At 39.1% G+C, this 20,685-nt stretch overlaps 2 protein-coding genes across 5 annotated transcripts in view; one reads left to right on the plus strand and one right to left on the minus strand.

The window, feature by feature from the left end:
- The window catches only part of hscb (HscB mitochondrial iron-sulfur cluster cochaperone), a 20,636-nt gene extending 2,256 nt beyond the window's left edge, over window positions 1-18,380 (minus strand). Inside the window, exons 1-6 of one of the 2 annotated variants that reach the window (XM_020598256.1) lie at window positions 17,917-18,380; window positions 17,713-17,809; window positions 14,575-14,664; window positions 14,279-14,423; window positions 13,457-13,504; window positions 11,652-13,311 (exon numbers count right to left, since the gene is read on the minus strand). In XM_020598256.1, the coding sequence (XP_020453912.1) occupies window positions 13,217-13,311; window positions 13,457-13,504; window positions 14,279-14,423; window positions 14,575-14,664; window positions 17,713-17,809; window positions 17,917-18,290 (849 nt within the window). In that variant the 5' untranslated portion in view covers window positions 18,291-18,380 and the 3' untranslated portion in view covers window positions 11,652-13,216. Of the gene's footprint in view, window positions 1-11,651; window positions 13,312-13,456; window positions 13,505-14,278; window positions 14,424-14,574; window positions 14,665-17,712; window positions 17,810-17,916 lie in introns of those variants that run through there. The other variant, XM_020598257.1, reaches the window with a different exon arrangement.
- Window positions 18,381-18,432: 52 nt separating this feature from the next.
- Window positions 18,433-20,685, plus strand: part of lrrc8ab (leucine rich repeat containing 8 VRAC subunit Ab) — a 9,083-nt gene continuing 6,830 nt past the window's right edge. Inside the window, exons 1-3 of one of the 3 annotated variants that reach the window (XM_020598254.1) lie at window positions 18,477-18,527; window positions 18,891-18,945; window positions 19,190-19,315. The gene's annotated coding sequence lies outside the window, so the exon portion shown is untranslated. The other 2 variants (XM_020598253.1, XM_020598255.1) reach the window with 2 other exon arrangements.

Consider the following 20,685-nt stretch of genomic DNA (forward strand, 5'->3'; position numbering starts at 1 on the left):
GAAGGGTAATTTCCCCACAGGCATCTCCTATGTGGACTTCTATAAACTCTTTGGCTCCTCAAGTGTGTGATGGGTCAGCCTCATGGCAAACCTCAGCTCTCAATGAGGGGGATACCAGCCCAGAGATGTGGCCCTGATTGTGAATTTGTGGCTGCGTTGTAACAGTCTGCACTGCCAACCACTGCCATGAGGTAGCAAGAGAAAGAAGACAACAAGTGGCAAAGTCAAACATAAAGGGACACTATAATGAATTAAACACATTAAGCTAAAGATGCCCTTTTAAGCATTTAAATGGGGAAGATCAGAGAGTGGTGCTTTTTGCTTCCTGGGCATTTTCCCCCCGAAAGCTTTTCTGAGTCAAAGAGGAAAAAACATGCAGCATCCTTAAACCCCCAGGCATTTTGTAAACAACAGATCCTTCCTCACCAAGACTAAGTGTTTCTCATGTTTTCACAGAGCTCTTAACAGGCTGAACAAGAGATGGACAACTAAATCGTTGTCAGCGGGCTCATCCCTGGGAAAAAGGAAAGCATCAACATCTTCCTAGCAGCTCTTGTTGTTTTATTTATATTAAATAGATTCCATTTTTACAAGTCTCACTAAGTACATGCATTTGTCAATGAATCATTCAGAAATAGGAGTCTAAAGACAATTAAGGAGATGGATTTGTCAAAGTGGGTGTGCACCATGTCTGCCTCACACACATAGAGAGCATATACACTATGGGGCTATTAGGGCATGTGCCTCTCAGAAAGCCTGCACTTTCAACCCACTTTCTCTCTCTCTCCTCTTCACAGGGACATGAAAACATCAATTTCCTAATGGCTCACTCATGTGAATCATGGCAATACAACCTAAAGAAATGATGACAGCGCTGCCCGGGCTGATGCGTTGTTAACACTATAACCGGAGCAAAAGGGAAGGCAGAGACATGACCTGCCAGCAGATTAAGCCGCCAAACGATGAAGATAAGGTCAGGGTGCAGCCACAGACACCAGCGTAATGTAGCTGGATTCAACAGTGATGAGGGGCAGACAAACTAATATGAATAAAGTTTTTGGTTTTGTGAAATAAAACATTGCTAGGAATACAAGACATGCAAACAGACAGAAGAATGTGGAGGGAAAGCAGATGTTTGTATTCTGTTTTGTTTCTATGTGACAACTGCAGTCTCAGATTTTTGTCTTTCTGTCAGCTTACAAGGTCTCCTGTTGAAACACTGCATGTGATCCTTTAATTAGCTTTTGCAGATGTTTGTGTAATTTGTACATAAAAGAAATTGAAGGATAATTGTTGGGAAATCAGAATTTTAGGAGGCAACTCTGATCAGTCATAATAGTCCTTCAAATTACAAAGCACTTGCAGCAGTTTATGCCTATTAAAGTACTGAAAAGAGCAAAGCATTTGCTAGCAAAGCTAGTACAACTCAACTAAAAAATGTTCTCACTGTGCAAAAATGGCCCCTAATTTCCTAAATAGCCCTGACAAAATTCACCCATCTCAGACTTTGAGCTCACGATAAAGCAGATCGACTCATTAGAAGTCCTAACTATCCTTTTATCAAGGCAATAAGTATAGTTTTTACTGCCCCATAGCACAGAATGACCATAATATATCTGCAGAGATTTGGATAATGTTTTAAAAATTCATATTCTGCTCCATTCTCTGCTTTAAAGCAAAAACATTAAACTCCCAAAAGTATACAACCATTTTAAGGCGTAAGCATCCCAAGGTTTGTTCTTCTTAAGGCAAAACACTAAGCAGTCTTTTGGGGGTCTAATGCAATTCATGTTTGGAACAGTGAATGGAGCCAATCAAAGCTCTACCAACCTGCAGCTGTGTTATAACTAGTTTTCTAAGCACAGACTGTTACCGATGCTGCCCTGTACCAGAGATCTCATCAATTTGTGTGTGTGAGGAAATGCTGAACTTGAACAGCGCCAGCAGCAAACCTTTTGTGACTCCACTCTTAAAAACAACCGCATGATCAAGTGTTTTATAAGTCTGCTGGCCAATTGTTAGTCAGACCATTACAAATATTTGTGCCCCTGTGTTTGTACTGTACTGTATGTTATTTTTTTGCAGATTGTAAAGCCCAAATAACGACAGTTACTGTGTGCAGTTTAAGTGAAATACTGGGCTCCTGCCCAGCCTTAAAAAATGTATGTACTTTCCATATATGTGGAAGTCATCTGGAATGAAACTGATACAAATTTGTTGGTTTATTTAACTTTTAATAGCGTGTAGGTGAGAGTTTTCATCATTTTGCTCACAGTCCCAGAAGAGGTGAAAGAGCAGAGAGCAAACATTTTAATCCACTAAGTGGAACAAATTTAATTATCTAGCATTCTCACATTGAGACAGAGGGCCCCTTAACCTTGATGAATATTTAATTTTTCTATTCAGATATACTGCCGAACTTGGCACAGTACAACCTGCCCTTACATAGTTACAAAAAATAAGTAGAGCAATGGAAAATAAACATTAAGAGGGCACAGCTTCATTTATTGGCATTTTTTTATATCTATACTGATGCATATGCTGTAAAACTGGACAACCTGCAGGTTGAATGAATAATTTACCAGGGTATTTGTAGTATTTTCATGTATACTGGTTGGAAATAAATCTTGCAGTGTATATATTGCATCATTCTATGCCTTATCATAAGACCTGCTCGGAATATCTTACAAAGCATGGTCTCTTGCTGTATGAATGAACTGCCGATCCACTAGGACAGCAAATCCTCATTTTGATAGACAGTATGTGCCAGCCATACCCTTAAGATAAAGCATAGCCCCAACACCTGCCAACAAGTATTAAATAGTTGATTAAATGTCACCGTCTTGACTAGCTTATTTCTCAGTTGGGTAACATATTGGATGTTTTATTCATCTTGAAATTTTGACAAGGTGTCCCAACATCCCTTGTTTGACATTTGAGGAAAAGTTTCTTCTCAATCTAAGTTACTAGACCTTCAGTTTATTTGCAACCTTGTTAGGTGCCACTAAGTTGACAGCTGGTTTTCCTGAGGTCAACTAGGTAGTCACATTTTGCAGGTCTAGCAGGTTTTCACACCTGAACAAACCAACCCTTTATCTCCATTCCTTAGAATACACTCCGGTAGCAGGCATAAAATACACTTTGGCTAGCAAGTCTGAAAGCTTGTCAGGGGCATAATGAAGCAGGCAGGATCCTTAAGCCTCCCAGTTACCAGTGCAGAGCATTTCCCTTTATCTGAGCAACATGGTGTCCCACGCTGACAAATGTCAACTCAGCTGTTACATCTGCCCAGGCTCTCCAAATCTCCCTAATTCCTCCAGCAGGCATCTGGAATCAACCAAGGGGACATGCCAGAGATGGAGAAGCAGGTGGTAGCGTTACAGCCCTTCAGAACCCTTTTTGTCCAGTATTTTCACCAAAGTGGAAATAAAACCTTTTTTGTAATTCCTTTTTTATAAAGTGTTCCCTGCTCAGAAGCGTAATGTATGAGAGGCCACTATCAGTGATTTTAATGGTTATTGCACATCTATGCTACAATGTGTGAATGATATGATTGCTGTAGCACTTGCGTTTACTCTGCCAGGGCACTAACCAGTTTTAGAAAGTACATAAGTGAGTTGAACATTTAAGAGATTTCAGGCAGAGCTGTGAAGATAAGGGTAATGGTTGTAATAGTAGACTAATCCTATTGCAGATACAATGTTCACTTTAATAAGGTATCACCTTGGGAGGGGTCACGCTGCGGCAGGGTTTCTATGGCTACAGTCTGAACCCCACCGTTAAATGAAATCTAGAGTGGAATATAACACCCACGCATACTACATGGCTTCAAGACTTCAAAATATTTCCCCCGCTTGTCAGGCAGAGAAAACAGATGAGTCATACTAGTCAAACCCACAGTATGAGTTCATATAATTGATGGATAGGTAGAAGATAATATTTGTCTAAATAGATTAGATAAACGCAATAAGTGCCCAGTTTATTCTTGGAGGAGGAGAGCAGGAAGAGAAAGAGAATGGGGGAAGATCCCTACTGATGTGAGAAAGTTGTAAGGCAAATGACAAGCCATCTGCAGCTCCGAGACAATTTACAGACCCAATATTTTGTTTCCAAATGGCATGAATACAGAACTGATTCTCATACAGATTTTATAAAGACCTCCAATGTTTTTAAACCATGTATGATGGCTTGTTAACTTGATGTTAATGGTTCAGATGTTGGAGATCTCTGAATTGGATTGATTTAGCTTATGTATATAATTGTAGGATTTAATGGATAAATGTTGTGAATCAAATGTCAATTTCATATTTTCCCAGAGATTTTAATTTTAGTGTTTAGTAAAATGAGGTACAAAATATGACCTGTGATAACAGATGGGGGTTATTTTATATATATGATATGTGTGTGTTTTCCTGTTTGTAATGAATTGTGTAGATTGCTTGACATGAAGTAGCACTAATTCGTGTCATCAGTTTCACCTGTACTGGTCACACAGGGTGGGTTGTGGAGTTAGCTCACTACGCTGAAGAAGGCAGCTATGTCGAAACGTGTTTTTTTCTCACCCAAGAATAAAACTTATCTCTCTCCTGAGGCATCTTTCAGAATGCGAAGGCCTTTTGTTGTTTTTGTTTTGATGAAGTTTTGCTGAGCACACCTGACTCGTACCTTTTTGAATAATAGTTGGTTTTGAAGTCATCTGCATGACTCACTTAGGACCCAGTGGAAACATACTGACAAACAAAACAGATATAGCTGGCTGTGTTTGAGACAAGCTTTACTTTCCTCATTCTTTACAACATGAATAACTTCCATTTAGCAGTATGTGTGTGTCCAGTTACAAACAACCCTACTGCACAGATCATTGAGACCAGTTCAGCTGGATCATTTACAAACATTGAGCTTATCAGCATTAATTTTGACAAGTAGTTTTTTAATTATTTACATGTATTTTGAGAGGGAATTGAATAATTTGTGATGAAATTCAGAATACCAATTAAATATAGTAATGATGGCCATTTTGCATCTTGACATATGATTTAATTAAAATCATAATAAGGCTCAGGTGTTTCCCACTAATAGATTAAAATTGTGCAGGAGATAACAGTCATTAATTTCCATTTAGCCTAGTGAGAAGGTGTTGTGTAGAAATCTCTGCAAAAGACAGTACCCAAGAAAGCTGGACTGTATTCTCTGCTGTCAAATGAAAAAGCTATCCTAAGAGTGTTGTTTACCTCTCAGGCAAGCCCCTTGAGAGGCCCTGAAGTAAACTTCAAGTTTGTCCAAAAAAAATAAATCAAGGGGAAGCGGCAATATGTGGAACGACACCTGCTGAATGAGCTTTTCCTTTTGCAGTTTTGACTAAATGTTATGACTTCTCTTCCTGCCTAAACTTTCTGGATGCACACCGAAATGAACTTTGTTAGCTTGAGATGTGTCAACAGTTTTGCTTAAGCAGCATGACTGAAGCTGATCTGAGGACACAGTGAGCCGGCACTGGCAAAGAAAAATTCTCAGTTCTGCTCCATAACTAGCCTAAAATGAGCTGCAACTTCCTGACAACACAGAGGATGCATCAAACAGCCACAGTTACGGGCAACACACCTTAGAAAACAGGGCCACGTTCTAACAATTATTCATATATATCACTGCATTTATGAGTATGCCATTTGTCTGTGTTGTCTTTTTACACAAGCCTTATCACTGTAAAGTTTGATGGCCATAAAATTGCAGGATACAAGAATCATTAATCTGTCTCTGAACCTCTGCTTTCCTGGCAGAGATTCAGCCAGTGAATTAATCAAAGAAACCGTTATTGCGAAATTACTGACACGGGTTCAAAGATAAATGTCTCCCACTGATGTCAACTGACAGCCCTGAGCGTGATTAATTCTACTTCAGTCTGGTGATTGGCAAGAGACACAAACTGAGGATGGCGCATCATTATCATGTCACGCATCATCACATGTTGCTTCTTTTTTGAGAATCTGGATTACAGCGTCAGTCATCATTTTGAGAGCCAAGGCAGTGATGATGTGGAACACATATTCTAAGACATTTTAGCTGAAGAGGTGGTGAGTAAAGCCCAAGGGTCAAAGGTACAGCACTTTCTCAGGTGGCCTGAATTTGAGCCAGGGACATTGGGTTATGTGGTCACTGTCCTGTCAAATGCAATAAGGAAAACAAGGCAGAGGAAAGCCCAAGATTTTCTTCTTGGTGACCAGGGATTCATATAACATACAAATCCACTACCTCCTATAGGCAATAATGCTGCAATGCGTTTACAACATAGAAAGACAGGGCTGCATCTTCTCCTTATCTGGAAATTAGTATGTTGTTGCCTACATGTGCAATCTCTCTATAAATGTCTATATTGTAACGTCTATTCAACAGCTTTTGAAATTCAGTCATTATCATAACACTGGTCAGAAATATTTATCCATCCATCCATCTTCATCCACGGATGAAGATGGTCAGAAATATTCAGCTGCAGAAAATTTCTAAGTGGTGGAAAAAAAAAATCTTATCACCTTTTGATCTCTGTCTGTTAGCCTAAACACCCCTACTACTCCACAGCTAAAGAGCCAGATATCAGTCCCATGGAGAGAACGAGATCAATCAAATCCATTATCTGGCTTTTGTGTTTATCTCGCTTTTAAGTTGCAGCAGGGGCTTGTGTTGTCATAGAAACAGCTGCAGTAGAAAAAGGTTAGACTGTTGTTGAACTTGGTAGGATGTATAGAGCAACAAGAGTCGTCATTATGTGAGATATCACCAGCACAAGCAGAGAGGGGATTGTTGCTCCTTTTGTTTGCTTGAAAAGCAAGGCTTTACAAATTAATGTGCGTGGATGACTGTAATTTCCCTTCCTCCTGTGTGAAAATACAGGAGAATATGGTGAGGCTCACAGACAATGCAGAGCCAAGGCAATATACCATCACAGGTGCAGGGCTTTGGCTGAATTCCTGCATGGTAATAAAATTCGATGATAGAATTTTGTTTTCAGATCTCAAAATTGCACAACAAATCATATCTTCTTGCCTTGAATCCTGACTGGCCCACATGCAGTAAAGCTAAGGCACAGGGTGATGTCTCTTTACTTGAGGAATGAACATTAGCATTCACACCAACTGGTGAGCCCACGGAGCATCCCCAATACGGTTTACAATCTCTAAAAGATTAGGCACTTTGTGACAAGCGTTTATACTTCAATTCAATTTTACAAAAATGCAACAGTGTGAGATCTGTGATGAGACAAGTGATTTAACACACTACATTACTGTCTAGCATGTTTATCCAGGTGTTATAGTCCATATTTTGATCATAACAATGTATCAGATAATTATGTGCATGTGAAAGGTGATGCCTGACGAACCCACAGAGAATTAATGCTCAATCTGTTTACCTTCAGGTCTATGAATTGTGTTAATGTCTTTCAGCTCTGTTTATGTTTTACAGCCTACAGTTTCGCCATTTTGATTTACTCTCACCACTTCATCAGTATTATTTTCAGTTAATCTAAGAGGAGCATTTCACTGCTAAAGAAGTCAATAGCCCTCAAGGACCAAGGAGGGCTAAAAGGAGAATGAATATTGGACTTACATTTGTAGGGGTGCTGCTACCTCTAAATTGTACTTAAGTAACATACTTGAGTAAATGTACTTAGTTACTTTAGTGGTTACTTAACCACAGTGTAATACATGAAAGTCACAAGCTGGAGCTATAGTTCAACATGCTTTACAAGTGGCTGACAAGCTAATAAAATGAATAAGACAGTAAAATAAATTATTATATGCATAAAAATGCTGAAAAAGAATTAAAACAGGCAGTGACAAAATACTTCTCATTAATGACCACTTGACCAGAGTTGGGGGACATTTTTTTCTTTTGTAAATCATGGTAACAGCACTCAATTCACAGCAACACTACACGCATAACCTAGAATAAAAAACAATTAAACTTTAAAACATCACACAGTATAGGTGCAGCATAACAAGAACTTCCTCTGTATTTTTCTGTCTGAGTCACCATTTGGACTTGTTGTTCATAGCTGAAATACAACAACTTCAAGGAGTACTTAAGATAGTTTCACCAAAAGCCATTTTAGTCATGATATCAAAGTGGAATCCAGAGCTTGATTAGGCCCTGAAACACAATCCGCTGTGCAATGTATTCAGATGAGATGAGACACAAATGGGCCAGGTCTGAATTGTGGACAATGTGATTGCTGTGAGATAGGCAGCAGGGAGAGTGTGCAGCATAACGTAGGAGATAAGGTGAAGAGTGCAATCTGACCAGAGGCGAGCGGTTTGCACTCAACACAGCTGAAAGTGAATGGCTGATCTGTGTTCCCACACACATACACCTTGTTAAAAACCCCTGGCTCTTTGTCTTCAAAGACTTTCCAAACTCAGGAACCAAAAGGCCTTTTGAAGCCATGTCTCCTGATGTTCCAAAGGGACAGCTGAGTGCCAAAAAAACAAAAACAAAAAACCCTTAACTTGCAGATCCACCTGCAGGGATTATGCTCTTCAGAGGTGGGGAAACCATACACGTCAGATATCTGGTATTAGTTTTTATTGGGTTATTTGACTTTGTAGATGCAAACAACATCAGTTTGCCTTCACTGGGTCTCCTGTCATATCTCCAGCTGCAAGAAATTTAAAAAAATGGGTATCAAACTTCCTCTACAAGGATGGACAGTTTGGTTTGTTTGAACCCCTTACATTCATTAACTTCATAAAAATTCTGTCAAGAAAGTCTAAGTTGTGTTACAACAGTGGTCCAATTATTAGGAAAGTCACACAATATGTTCTACATCTATGAGCAGTATAGCTATTACATGGCCATAACCAGCAGCTAGATCATAAATTTGCTTCGCTATCAAACATGAGAAACCTTATACACACCAGTGGCCCACTATGTCTGACTGGTCTGGATTATGAAGATAGCCAATAAAAACACCTGACACCTTATAAAAGTCCTGAGATATACAGTAGTGTTCTGATGTCATCTACAAGACAGGACACCAAAAGTATGTGATTGGGGCAGTGTACCAGATCAAATCCAATATCATTTGGAGCAATGCATGTAACAAGAGGTTCTAGGGAAGGCAATTGATAAGGGGATTACTTGACAGATGCTTTTTGGAGGACCAATTGCCCATTTGGCGAAGTCAGAGGGATTTGAAAGTACGACATAGCTCCTGATTCTGGTCTGCACAAACACATACAGCCATGGCTGTGCAAACACACAAATATGCTGTATCTGTATGCACCAGCTTTTGCCTCATATTGCAGAGAAGAGCAGAGATTCCCCCAGAAATCTCTCAGCAGGGACCTATATCAAAGGCTTAGAGGAACAGCTCGTCTGCAGCAGTGAAGGATCACACCTCTGGGAATTCTCCCCACAAACATGTACCCAGAAAGAAATTGGTTTATTGTCAACGTGTGTTTGATTTGACTTATAATTACACCCAATAAGGAGAAAATAATGCAATCTGCAGCGCTTAAGGTATCATAGTTTTAACAAGCTGATTCCCCTTTAAGAGTGAAGATAAGATGTAAATGATAAGCAGAAAATGGGGAAAACTGATGAAGGCTCACCTGTGTTTAAAGAGCACCGAGATATAATAGAAGTATTTGTTTTATGCTGTCATCTTCTATTTCCCAGCATGTTCATTGTACTGTATCATAACACATTAGCAGGCATATGGTAAATAAATGAGGCAAACATAAAAACACAGATTAGGTGTGGGCAGAAAGCCAAATAGTGGTAGATTATAATGGCATTACAACCTGGTGAGACACAAGTACACACAGCAGGATTGAGGTGTCTGTGCGATGATGGGACTTACATTGAGTCACCCAGAGGCTGCGCAGAGGGCCGAGGATCATAACAACTGCTGCTCAGAAAAGATGGCAGCCTCAGTGAGTCACCTCCCACTGGTTTTGACATTGGTCAGACAGACTTTTCACTGGCTACTATCTGTATTTATAGTACAGTTGAAGGTGGAAGTTGGTGGTGTTTGTTCTCCCTTATTGTAAGCCACAGAGTTTAATGAGGAAATGTTCTATTAGGTTTCTGTCAAGAACATGGCAATTGTGTTTCAGTGGCCCACCAACATTTCATTCCTAATGTGATTATAAGAACATTATGTTATGGGTCACAAGAACACATTCATCTTATTTTGATACTTGCACTAAGGTCATATGGAGATTAATACTGCAATTACGAGATATGCTATTAGTCAAGTTGTTGGAGGCTTATTTACACACTTTAATCCAGGTAAAGTTGTTCACCAGTGAAGTTAAAACATGTGCAGAATATGCCTAGGATAATTTTTCATAGGCACTACATGTGGTGATATCCAGTCTACATGAAACAAAAAGACATTTAGGTTGTAAGAAAGCAACATCTATAATACAAAAGGGAAATATATAGGAAATACACTTTTGATTTCTTGCTTGATACCACTCTCATATCTGTCCTCTCAGTTTTAAGCTACAGCCAGCACCTAATTAGCCTAGAGTGGAAACAAGGGGGCACAGCTAGTTTAGTTTTGTTCGAAAATAACAAAACTCACTGTGCAGGCACCACACTCAGCCATAATAATAATTAGGGGTGAGCCGATCCGATATTAAGTATCGATATTAGTCCGATATTGGCCAAAATCTGTGGATCGGATATCGCAAAGAGAGGGGCATATAATCCGATCCGATACACTACGGAGAATTTGTTTTGAACTATCATATGACTGCTTTACGAGACATGAGCGACGTGTTGTAAAGCGAGACATCACATGAACAGTAGCTTCAACGTGATCGACAGGCATGAGTGAGACCGATCAGCGTTACCATGTCGGCTGTGTGGAGTTATTTTAAACTCAGCGAAGAGGACAAAAGCAAAGCTGAATGCAGTTTATGCAACGTGAGGATTTCGAGGGGTGGCAGCAGCGCTGGAAACTTTAACACCACCAACTTGATTAAACACTTGCAAAAACATCATGGAAAGCAGTATGCTGAATTTATACACGCAACTAATGCCAAGAAGCGTGTCCCGCAGCAACAAACATTGCAGGAAACAATTCAGAAGCGTGAGAAACTCACCCCAGACAGGTCAACTGACATTTTAATTTATGGTTATATCCAGTGTTTGATGCTGGAATTATTATTCTTTCAAACCTAAGTATTTAGAGAATAACAAACGTTTACACAAAGGTGCACCTAAAATTTTACTTGAATGTTTGAATTGTGCTGACTAGTCAAAAGTGCTGCTAAAAGTTCTCTGTTTGAAGAATTGAAATAAAAATTAAGCAGCAGTGTTGCACAACTCATGGTTGTGGGCGATGTATTTCTTCCTTTAGGAGAGTAGAATATTTGACAAATGTGTTACTAAGCAATTGTTTAACAGAGGGGAAAAATATCATTTTGGATCGGTATCGGCAGATACTCAAAATTGGGGTATCGGTATCGGTATCGGACATGGAAAAGTGGTATCGTGCCACCCCTAGTAATAATAATAATTCTATTCTTTAATTCATTTTCCCATTTTTGTAGTTTTTATGCTAAACTAAGCTAACCAGCTGTTGGGTGCAGCTTCATATTTAATAAACAGATATGACAGTAGCATCATTCTTCTCATCTAACATCACCAAGAATTTAAATAAGCTTATTTCCCAAAATGCCAAACTACTGCAATAACTAACATGACTAGAAGGAATTCTATTTACTAGGTCATGCAGACCTGTACAGAATATTTGAATTAGCCTAGTGCACCATGACCAGTAAATCTAAAGCAGCAGTAAACTGTGCAGTGTGCCCAATGCTGACCTAACTCATTCCTGAAACTGCATGGGGGACACCTAGTTCATTCTGTCGAGCTTTCTCATCCAAGTAAATTTGACATCATGGCTGTTTCACCCCTTTTGCCCCTTTCAAACTGAATTTCAAAGAGTTCTTGGAGACAGCAGTAGTCTCAGTGTCAGTCGATCACATTTCCTCCTTAATTTAAAGGCGGGGTAGATGCTTTCCGATTAAGACATGAATAATAAGTAGGCCTGTAGGTCTCCTTGTGGGTGGGAGTTGCCCTTTTTAATCCACTATCAATCCATGTATTTTAAGGAAACTGCTTCTCCATAGTAAAAAATAAATACATAAATAAATAAAACAGCCTCAGACACATGACACTGTTGTTCCAGACTTAATAAACAACTATTTCAGGTTGTGTTACAGAGGGATGCTCCAGTGTGCTGTGGGGCACAGAAAAATACTGTCAATGTAAAGCCGTTAATATACACAAAATGGTTGAGCTTATCATGCCGGTGTGTCTCAAATAACATTTTTCATATGATATGTGATCTAATGGTTCACTTTCTGCTATCAGATTAAGTGGCACCCCCGTATTTCAACGTGATTACTTCCGTATCACTTGCTCAGATTAGAAGCCTTGATGTGATCTGAACTGCAATTTGCAAAGGAATTACAAATTATAATAATTTTCTTCATGGTGTTGAATTAAAAAAAAGAAAATTCAAAAATTAAATGAGGGACAAGGTTGATGAATACACTGCTGCAGGCAGAGGTGCAATGGATCAATTTATAAGCTAGGGATTACACAGATCGCAGATATTTGGCTCATTCATCACATAATATTCAGCATAGCATTAATGCTACATATGAAACCACAATTAATAATTCAGTGGGCTGTCTACCTCAATAAAGGACTTATGATCTTACATCCAGTTAATGGGAGTGTTGCTCTAATGCATAATGACTGTCAAGGTGTTGTGTCTCCACCTAAAGGTAACCCCAGGAACTGAATGAAAGCCTTGTGACAAAATGTTGAACTGATAGGCAGGATAATCATATAAACACTGAGCAGTATTTTAATGAGATCCAATTATAAATCTCTGTTGCATTCGGTTGTACATCAGGTAAAATTGGACATGATCAGGCTTGTGAAATTCAAAAGCTATATTGCATGCATCCAATTACACCATCATATCTGTACAATTTCTAATAAAAAAATAGCAGATTGAGTATAATTCACATGAATTCAGTTGTGTATTATACATTGTAAATAGAGTTGTATTATTCATCTTTCACAATAGATCAGCATAATGCTGACACAAATGAACAATCATTTACTTTTGCTTCTGTACAAACTTTTAAAAATGGCTAAAAATATTAAACACAGTGACACACACTGGGGCAAAAATTTAAATGAATTCAGAAAGTTTTTCCTTTACTTTCTCCTCGATGTTTGCATAGTATTTCATTTGGGTAAGCAGTGCTTTGGCAGCTTGAAGCTCTCCTGATAGTTAGAAAAAGAAAAGTGCAAAAAGAAGTTCAATCAATGACAGTCAGCAAATACGAGGAAAGCATCAGCATAGATAACAAAACCAAGGAATGAGTAAGAGGAAGAGAGAATGGCTCAGTGCAACATCTGAATATAATACCTTTATGAAGGGCAGCATCTATCTGCTCTGTCAAGGCTGTCAGTTTCCCTGCAAGTGAGGAGGAGATAAGTTTCTGTTCTGCATGTGTTAACATGACATGGCACATATGGTGATCGTCCTACTGAGAAACACAAAAGCACACTCGGAGTATCTGCTTGATTTGAGGTAAAACAACGCATTAGAAAAATCAAAGAAACCTTTGTGCTAAGGCAGTTTGATGTGTATAGTATATAAAGGGAGGTCATTTCTGGCATTGTGTAAATCAGTGCTTACAGACCGGGCTGTCCTGAAATAATATATCATTACTGATTCTGCATAAACCACTGAGTGGATTCACATTCTCTGATACTCTTCACTGTGGATCCGCCACCTCCACCTTGGATTCACACTGCTTTATGAACACCCACAACCTGAGCTTGCTTGTTTGCACTGTACAGAGATATACTAGCTGCTCTTCTGACAAAGTAGCCGCTCAAGGACTGTTGGCTGCAATACTAAACCGTACTTGTTGTTACTATGGTAACAACAGGTGTCACCAAATCAGCCAGAGCTGAAATCTTAAGGATTATAAATTTAACCTCTGAAATAAAGCAAGTCTCAGCCAGTAAGCAGGTCAGACAAAAAAAAGCCATTTTCATTTCTTGTATTGTTTCATTTTGACCATAGGTTGGCCTGGAGAGGTCAACCTATTCATAAAACTTCTGGAACATGCGTCAGCACCAACTGACCACATGCTCATCACCCTGTGCTAGGCTATGAGCAGCAAAGAGCACTCAACCAGTTCACTTTCACTCAGTGAAGTGAACAGATGCATGTGCCTACCTTTTGTGTCTTGGCCAATTTTACTGGCTTCTTCTGGAGTCTGTGCTTCATCAAGAGCTTCATTGATCTCCATCAGCATCATTAGAAGCTCTGAATCAACACCAGAGTCGGAGCCCTCTTCCACGTGTATCCCCTCCAGCTTCAGCTGAAACACAGGGGAGGAGTTCACCAAACTCAGCTGCTTCTTAAATGCATTTCACTACTCTTGATGATATTTCTCTTGAACAAGCAATTGAACACACACAGCTTGCAGTTATAAAAATAAACTGACGTTAGGTCAGGGACTTCAAACTTACCATATAAACTCCACGACTCAAAGGCTTAAGCAAAGTCTTGTATGCTTTGTTCACATGAGCAGACTGGCTTTCTGAATACTCCCGCTCTTTCTGCAAAAGAAGGTTGTGTTCAGTTTGCTTTTACTTATGACAAGTTCATTCACTTTTATTCATTCATTGATATTATTCATCATTGAAACAGGATAATAATCTATATTATCGTGTTATCATGATTTTGACTAACATATTGTGCATATGGAACAACAAGCATTCACATTATCCAGAGCTTCACATCAAAATGTCACAAAAGGGGATAACATCGGAGGTAATTTTACACCTTGCCATCCCAATCTATATCTGTCAATTTTTTTAAAGCCAAATCTTCAGCGATACTGTCAAGTTTGGTGTACTACATAAAGCTACTCTTTTGTAGTCGAGCAGTTTGGGACCCTTCAAGGAAAGCAGGTGTAAGTTTGACACAACAGATGTGTGAAAACAAGATGAGGAGGAAAATGTCTTGGAAATGGTTGGCAGATTCAAGCACATTTTGCAGCCATCAGGTCTGTCAGCTCTGGTAAAAATCAATAGTCTCGAGCTGTGGCCCATGGGCCCGCTGCGGAGCTGTTTCTGTAACAACAACCATTGCAGTAGGTGTCTGCTTTGTAGCATTGTATAAGTAATGAGTTTTCCATATATGAGGCTTTCCCCTGAGGCTAGAAGATGTCTAATTAAGAAAAAATGGCCAGAGGTGGTGATAAATAAAACAGAGTCAGTACAATATTGGACAGGCTGTGCATGAAGAAACCATTTAGGTTACCTCTCCTCTCTCACATTCTGCTGAATATGCATTTAGTTTTCATATCACATCATGACAACATTCTGCATTGTTCTTTTCTGCCTGAGTGTACACTATAAATTGCATGTGAAGCAACACGCCTCCGCCTCCCTTGTATTCATAAAGCTTATTCTTCTTACCTGTCATAAATTTTTTTTTAATGATTCAGAAGGGGGAACCAGGATAATATGAACATTTGGTGAATAACCTATAATCACATTCAACTTTAAACAGCTCAGATGCATTGGGAAAAGACATTTCATTTTGTGACATTTTTAAAGCTGCGCTAGTTGAGATTTTTATGTAAAATATAGGCCTTCCTGTCTCATCAGCCTCACTTCGCTCTGGGCTGAGTGTGATTTACTCAAAGCTATTTTCCCACACAAAAATCAGGTGTTAGAAAAGTACACTTGTGTGCCTAGAGGAAATGATACATCAAAAGTGAAGAGGAAGAAAAGACCAAATTTAATTTGTATACAGCTGTGAGAGAGTGCGCCATTCAAAGCCAAGTGAACAAACCACAATTAGATCTCTTTTCCTGTCTTTCCCGTTTACTCTCCTACAGTAGAGTCCATCACCAGGAGCTTGCTGTGTGCATTTTATTGAGGGCATTCTATGTAGTTTCTTAAAGGGGCTCTCAAAGCAGCAACGGTTGAGACACCCTGATTTTAAGTCCCTGTGGGTCAAACTCTCAAAACAATGCATCCTATTTCCCATAATGCGACTTGACAGAGCTTGTCATTAGACTCTCCCTGCTAGCTAAACACCCATGTCATTAAACTCCACTCCCCAGTTTGTAACAAAGGGTTTCTGATATAAATATGTAGTTGTGTAATCCCAGTTAAATCACTATGACATAATTAATAGTGGCTATCCAGAGCCATAGAAGACATTATACAGCAGCCCTCACTGTACTCCTCACAGCTTGTAACTGTAAAATCAGTGGAGTGCCACCTCTGAAATCATGGCTCAGCTGTCTTCTTCTGTAAGCCGGAGTCAATACCATGCAAAGTTGCTGTGTGCAGATGTAAGACATTTTATTTTTATTGTTTACACACAGGGCAGAAACTAAAACACCAAGTGCTGTCCACAGATATCCACCGTATATTTGATGCAACCTGAAATAATTACTGAACTAACTGACTTGTTAATTGACATAAATTGACTATTTTGATAATCATCTCAGTCATTTTTCAAACAAAATGGCCAAATATTCATTGGTTCTAGATTCTAAAATGTGAGGATTTGGGATTTTTCTTTGCTCTGATAGTAAATTACATATCTTTGGCTTTTGGATGACTGGATAAAAAACATGCAATTATGTTGTCACTTCTGTTGCATTCCCATTGGCTTACTGTTTGCAAAGAAAATCATTAATTGATTAATATCAAAAATTGTCTGATTTTTGGGTTTCTTATGGTATTAACATTCACTTATATAACCTTTACTTAGGTTTTAATGACTTTTACGTCCTTAAAACTTAGCATTCACTTTGTTTTGCAAATGTTATTTGTCCCACTCCTTTGGCAAGTCATGCATGTGACCATGTGGTTTTATACTGCTTATATCTCTATTCAACTTTATTCTTTATTATTAAAATGCAGTATGTTTATTCTTGTTTCTTTTCCTTCCTTTTAGATTGAAAAGTTGCAGTGCAGTGTTGTGTAACAGGCCTTTTCACAACAGACATCTTGACATCTCACAGCTGGTAAAGCAGAGATGCAAGTAATAACAAAGTCTTAGCTAAACCATTTCCAAGTTCCTGTATTACACATGCTGGCTTATTGGAAATGCCTCCTGGGATACGTAATGGAACTGAGCCATCCTTGACATCATTTGATATCCCTGTGCTTTTCTTGATAGTCAAAATATCATTGATCTTACTATAAAATGTAAAAGTTCAAGCTCTTTGTACTTGACCCTTACATTTCTACCATGTTTCCATTTTTGTAAGGCTTCCACTTCTGTCTGAAAGCAGTGCTCTTTTGTCTTCAGTTATTTAATTGATTCCCTGAACATGCACTTACATTGTTTAATTGGCAGTTTAATAGGGAAAGTTGCCTTATTAGGGCCAGAAATTTTCATTGTCTTTTAACAAATATATCCTTCAACTTTTCCCAGAGTTGCTGAAATGACCACTTCACAAAGAATCACACTAACAAAACAAAAATGCACAGTCAAGTGGGTAAATAGGGATAAAGGGTCAAACCCAATATTTTTTTATGTGGCACAGCTACTAATAAATAGGAAAGCATCCACCGACTCATGCAGCATCTCTCTTTGCTATTCTCTAATGAGATTCCCCTTACATCCCCCTGCTTTACCACAGATTTCTGGCCGAAGTTGTCTGGGTGTAGTGACCTCTGGAGCTGCAAGTATCGTTTCTGCAGCCTTTGTGTGTCCAGTGTGAATGTGTAGTCACTGAAAAGAGGCAACACGTGATAACATGAAATATTTGGCTCACAGACAGACATAATCCATAAAATATTTATGTAAATAATAGCTCATTAGAAAGAAAAGGCACTCACCAATCCATGATCGTGAAGTAGGACGCCCCTTCATCGGGAGGCTGGACTACATTACAAAACATACAGAAGAACGTGGGAGTTTTGTCTAGAGGTCGTTTGCAGTTCCAGCAGTTCAGTCTGACTTGGCCTGTACAATAATTCCTTGGTGAACTGACTTGCTTAGTGTCGTAAAATAGCTCCCGTCCCTTTCTCAATGCTCTGAAATTTATGCTGCTGTGCCATACGTCCCTGTTGGGGAAGCGGGTGGACATCCAGTGTACCAAACATGGAACAGAATCAGAAACAGACAGTGGGCTCGTCATCAGCCAATTGAGATGCAGCACATCCCGGGATGAGCGCACAATCCGCAAAGCCCTCAGTGACATTTCCGACATTAAAATACAGTATTTAGTGCTGCTGTACAGTCAACCAAAACACGTGATCTTCTGTCAAAACATTAACATCCCTTTTGGTGAAGGAGAGGAAGAGTTCTTCTTCTTCTACGTCTGAAAAAACGCATCACACTGCCACCGCTCGGCTTGGCGGTGAAAGCAGATAACTGCCTATCATAGAGGTGCTAGAAAAAACAACCACAGTTAGCAAGCTGGGCTGTTAGCAGCAAACATAATTTGGTAGGAACTATTTATATGAAAGTATCACTGGATTTAATCGCAGCATATTAATTACAATAAGTGGCACACCCTAGTAGTGCACTGCATGTTAGTAATAATGTTACTACACCGGCGTAATAACTTCGGCATTTGCTCGGATGTAAACTTCCGATGACAAGAAGCCGGTGGTAAATATGTAGCTAACTTAGCTCACTAGCTTATTGCATTCTAGCTTAGTTTGCTAACGTGTTATAAATGCAAAAATTGTACTTGTTGGGTTCGGTGCTGATAAGTAGCTTGTCGTCAGATGCCCATGTGCTTGCACAACGATAATGTGTTACATTACCTAATAGTAACTCCTTGTGTGAACTTTATGTCGAGAAGCTGGCCCAGCTACCGCTACCCAGCCAAAAGATACACCATGCTAACGTTACGAGCGGTGAGATAGCGTTACATACATCTACAGTAATATTAATATGTATCATGCAACACAAACCACGGGCTACCTTCATAGATCACACAGTACACCATAGCCTTTAAAGGCACACGTTGTATTGTTGTTTAAACGTAACTTGGATCAGTGTGCAAGTACATTTCTTTATGCTTTTTGCTTAAGTACATCTGTCTAAGTAAGCTAGAAAACGAACGGGACCATATTGCCATCTCCCTATGTGTTTTTTCAGATCTCCTATTAAAACCCATGGCGACGAGAGGGGCAGTGGTCCATGAAGAGTTTTCCATACACAGAGAGTGGCTGGTCCACCAGGGATATCATCAGGCACTGGAGCACAGATAACACCCCCAAACTGGTATTTATTTAAAGAGTGTACTTTTTTACTGCATCCACCCCAGCACTGGGATAGCTGTTTCTCTGAACTGGGACCAGTCAAAATATGCTTATTTGGCCAATGATCACAGTAGGTTTCTTGAATCTGTGCTTTTACAGTTTCCTAACAAAGTACTAGCTGTGATGAATGCCAACTCTTGACTCTTATTGTGTATCTGTAAATGGGTGTTTGGGGATGCAAATGGCGACAGTAGAGTATTCCAGAGAGACACTAGTTGGAGACAGCAGCGTCTTTAAGGTAAACAGGATCTCCTCCGAAAGGTTCAGGGAGGTACTTGTCAAGGCCCCCACAGACAATACTCTGGGTATTATTAACGGAAATGGCTAAGAATAGAGAGCAGGGGAGCAAGGTGGCTCCTCTGGCGACTGTGTTGTTTGGATTAAACAAGCCAAAACGGAACATCATCTTTAGAAGAGTGACTTCTCAAGCTTGCTTGCTGGGTGTGTCGCACACGCACAAGGCTAGAGGTTGATTTGGAGGGCTTTGTCTGGTGCTGATGTATAGCAGTGGTGAAGTAGTATTTGCAGATTGCTCTAGACTGTTTATACGTGGAGTTGTTGCACTTCACAGTTTGGATTTGTAAGTAGATCAAATTTTCCAGTGCATTAAGAGCATTTTTATCTATTCTTATACACTAATTATGTTGTTAATGTGCACTTTTTTGTTTGCTTGTATTTCATACCAACAACTGGGTGTATCTTAACTAGATCTCGCTGCCTGTGCATCAGGTTTAGATGGGATTTTGTGGTTGCATGGATGCATAAATATTTATTCCTAAATATATACTGATAAAATCCTCTATCACGGTATACTTATGTCAAATTTAATACCTAACAAATCAAGGCAATTTATTACATTGAGACAAAAAAACATGTCAAAATTCAGTTGACCATGAAGCAGCTCTTTTCATTATTTTGTACCATAAATCATTTGTTACAGTATATCCAGTAATGTTAGAGGGATAGATGTACTAATGGTATAGACAGTATCGCAGAATCTTTGATGCTAGACAAATTTATACTGTCTTATAGTTTATTATCATTGCATGTGCTGCCTCTACTCCTAATTAATAGTGAGACATAAATGCACTGCTCTGGATTAGTGTCACATTCAGGACTATTACTGGGGCACAGGTAATCTAATGTACTGTGTCTTCATCACTATTTGTGTAATAATAGAATGTACATGCTGTTTTCATTTTGTCCTAATTTTATAATTATACATATATACTATTACACTGTACTATTATACTTATAAACTTTTATACTGAATTTTTTTTTAAGATATTGAACTACCTAATACAATTAAAATTAATTACTTTATTTATGATA

This window comes from Monopterus albus, unplaced genomic scaffold, assembly GCF_001952655.1.
Source record: "Monopterus albus unplaced genomic scaffold, M_albus_1.0 scaffold37.1, whole genome shotgun sequence".
Classification (NCBI taxonomy): Eukaryota; Metazoa; Chordata; class Actinopteri; order Synbranchiformes; family Synbranchidae; genus Monopterus; species Monopterus albus.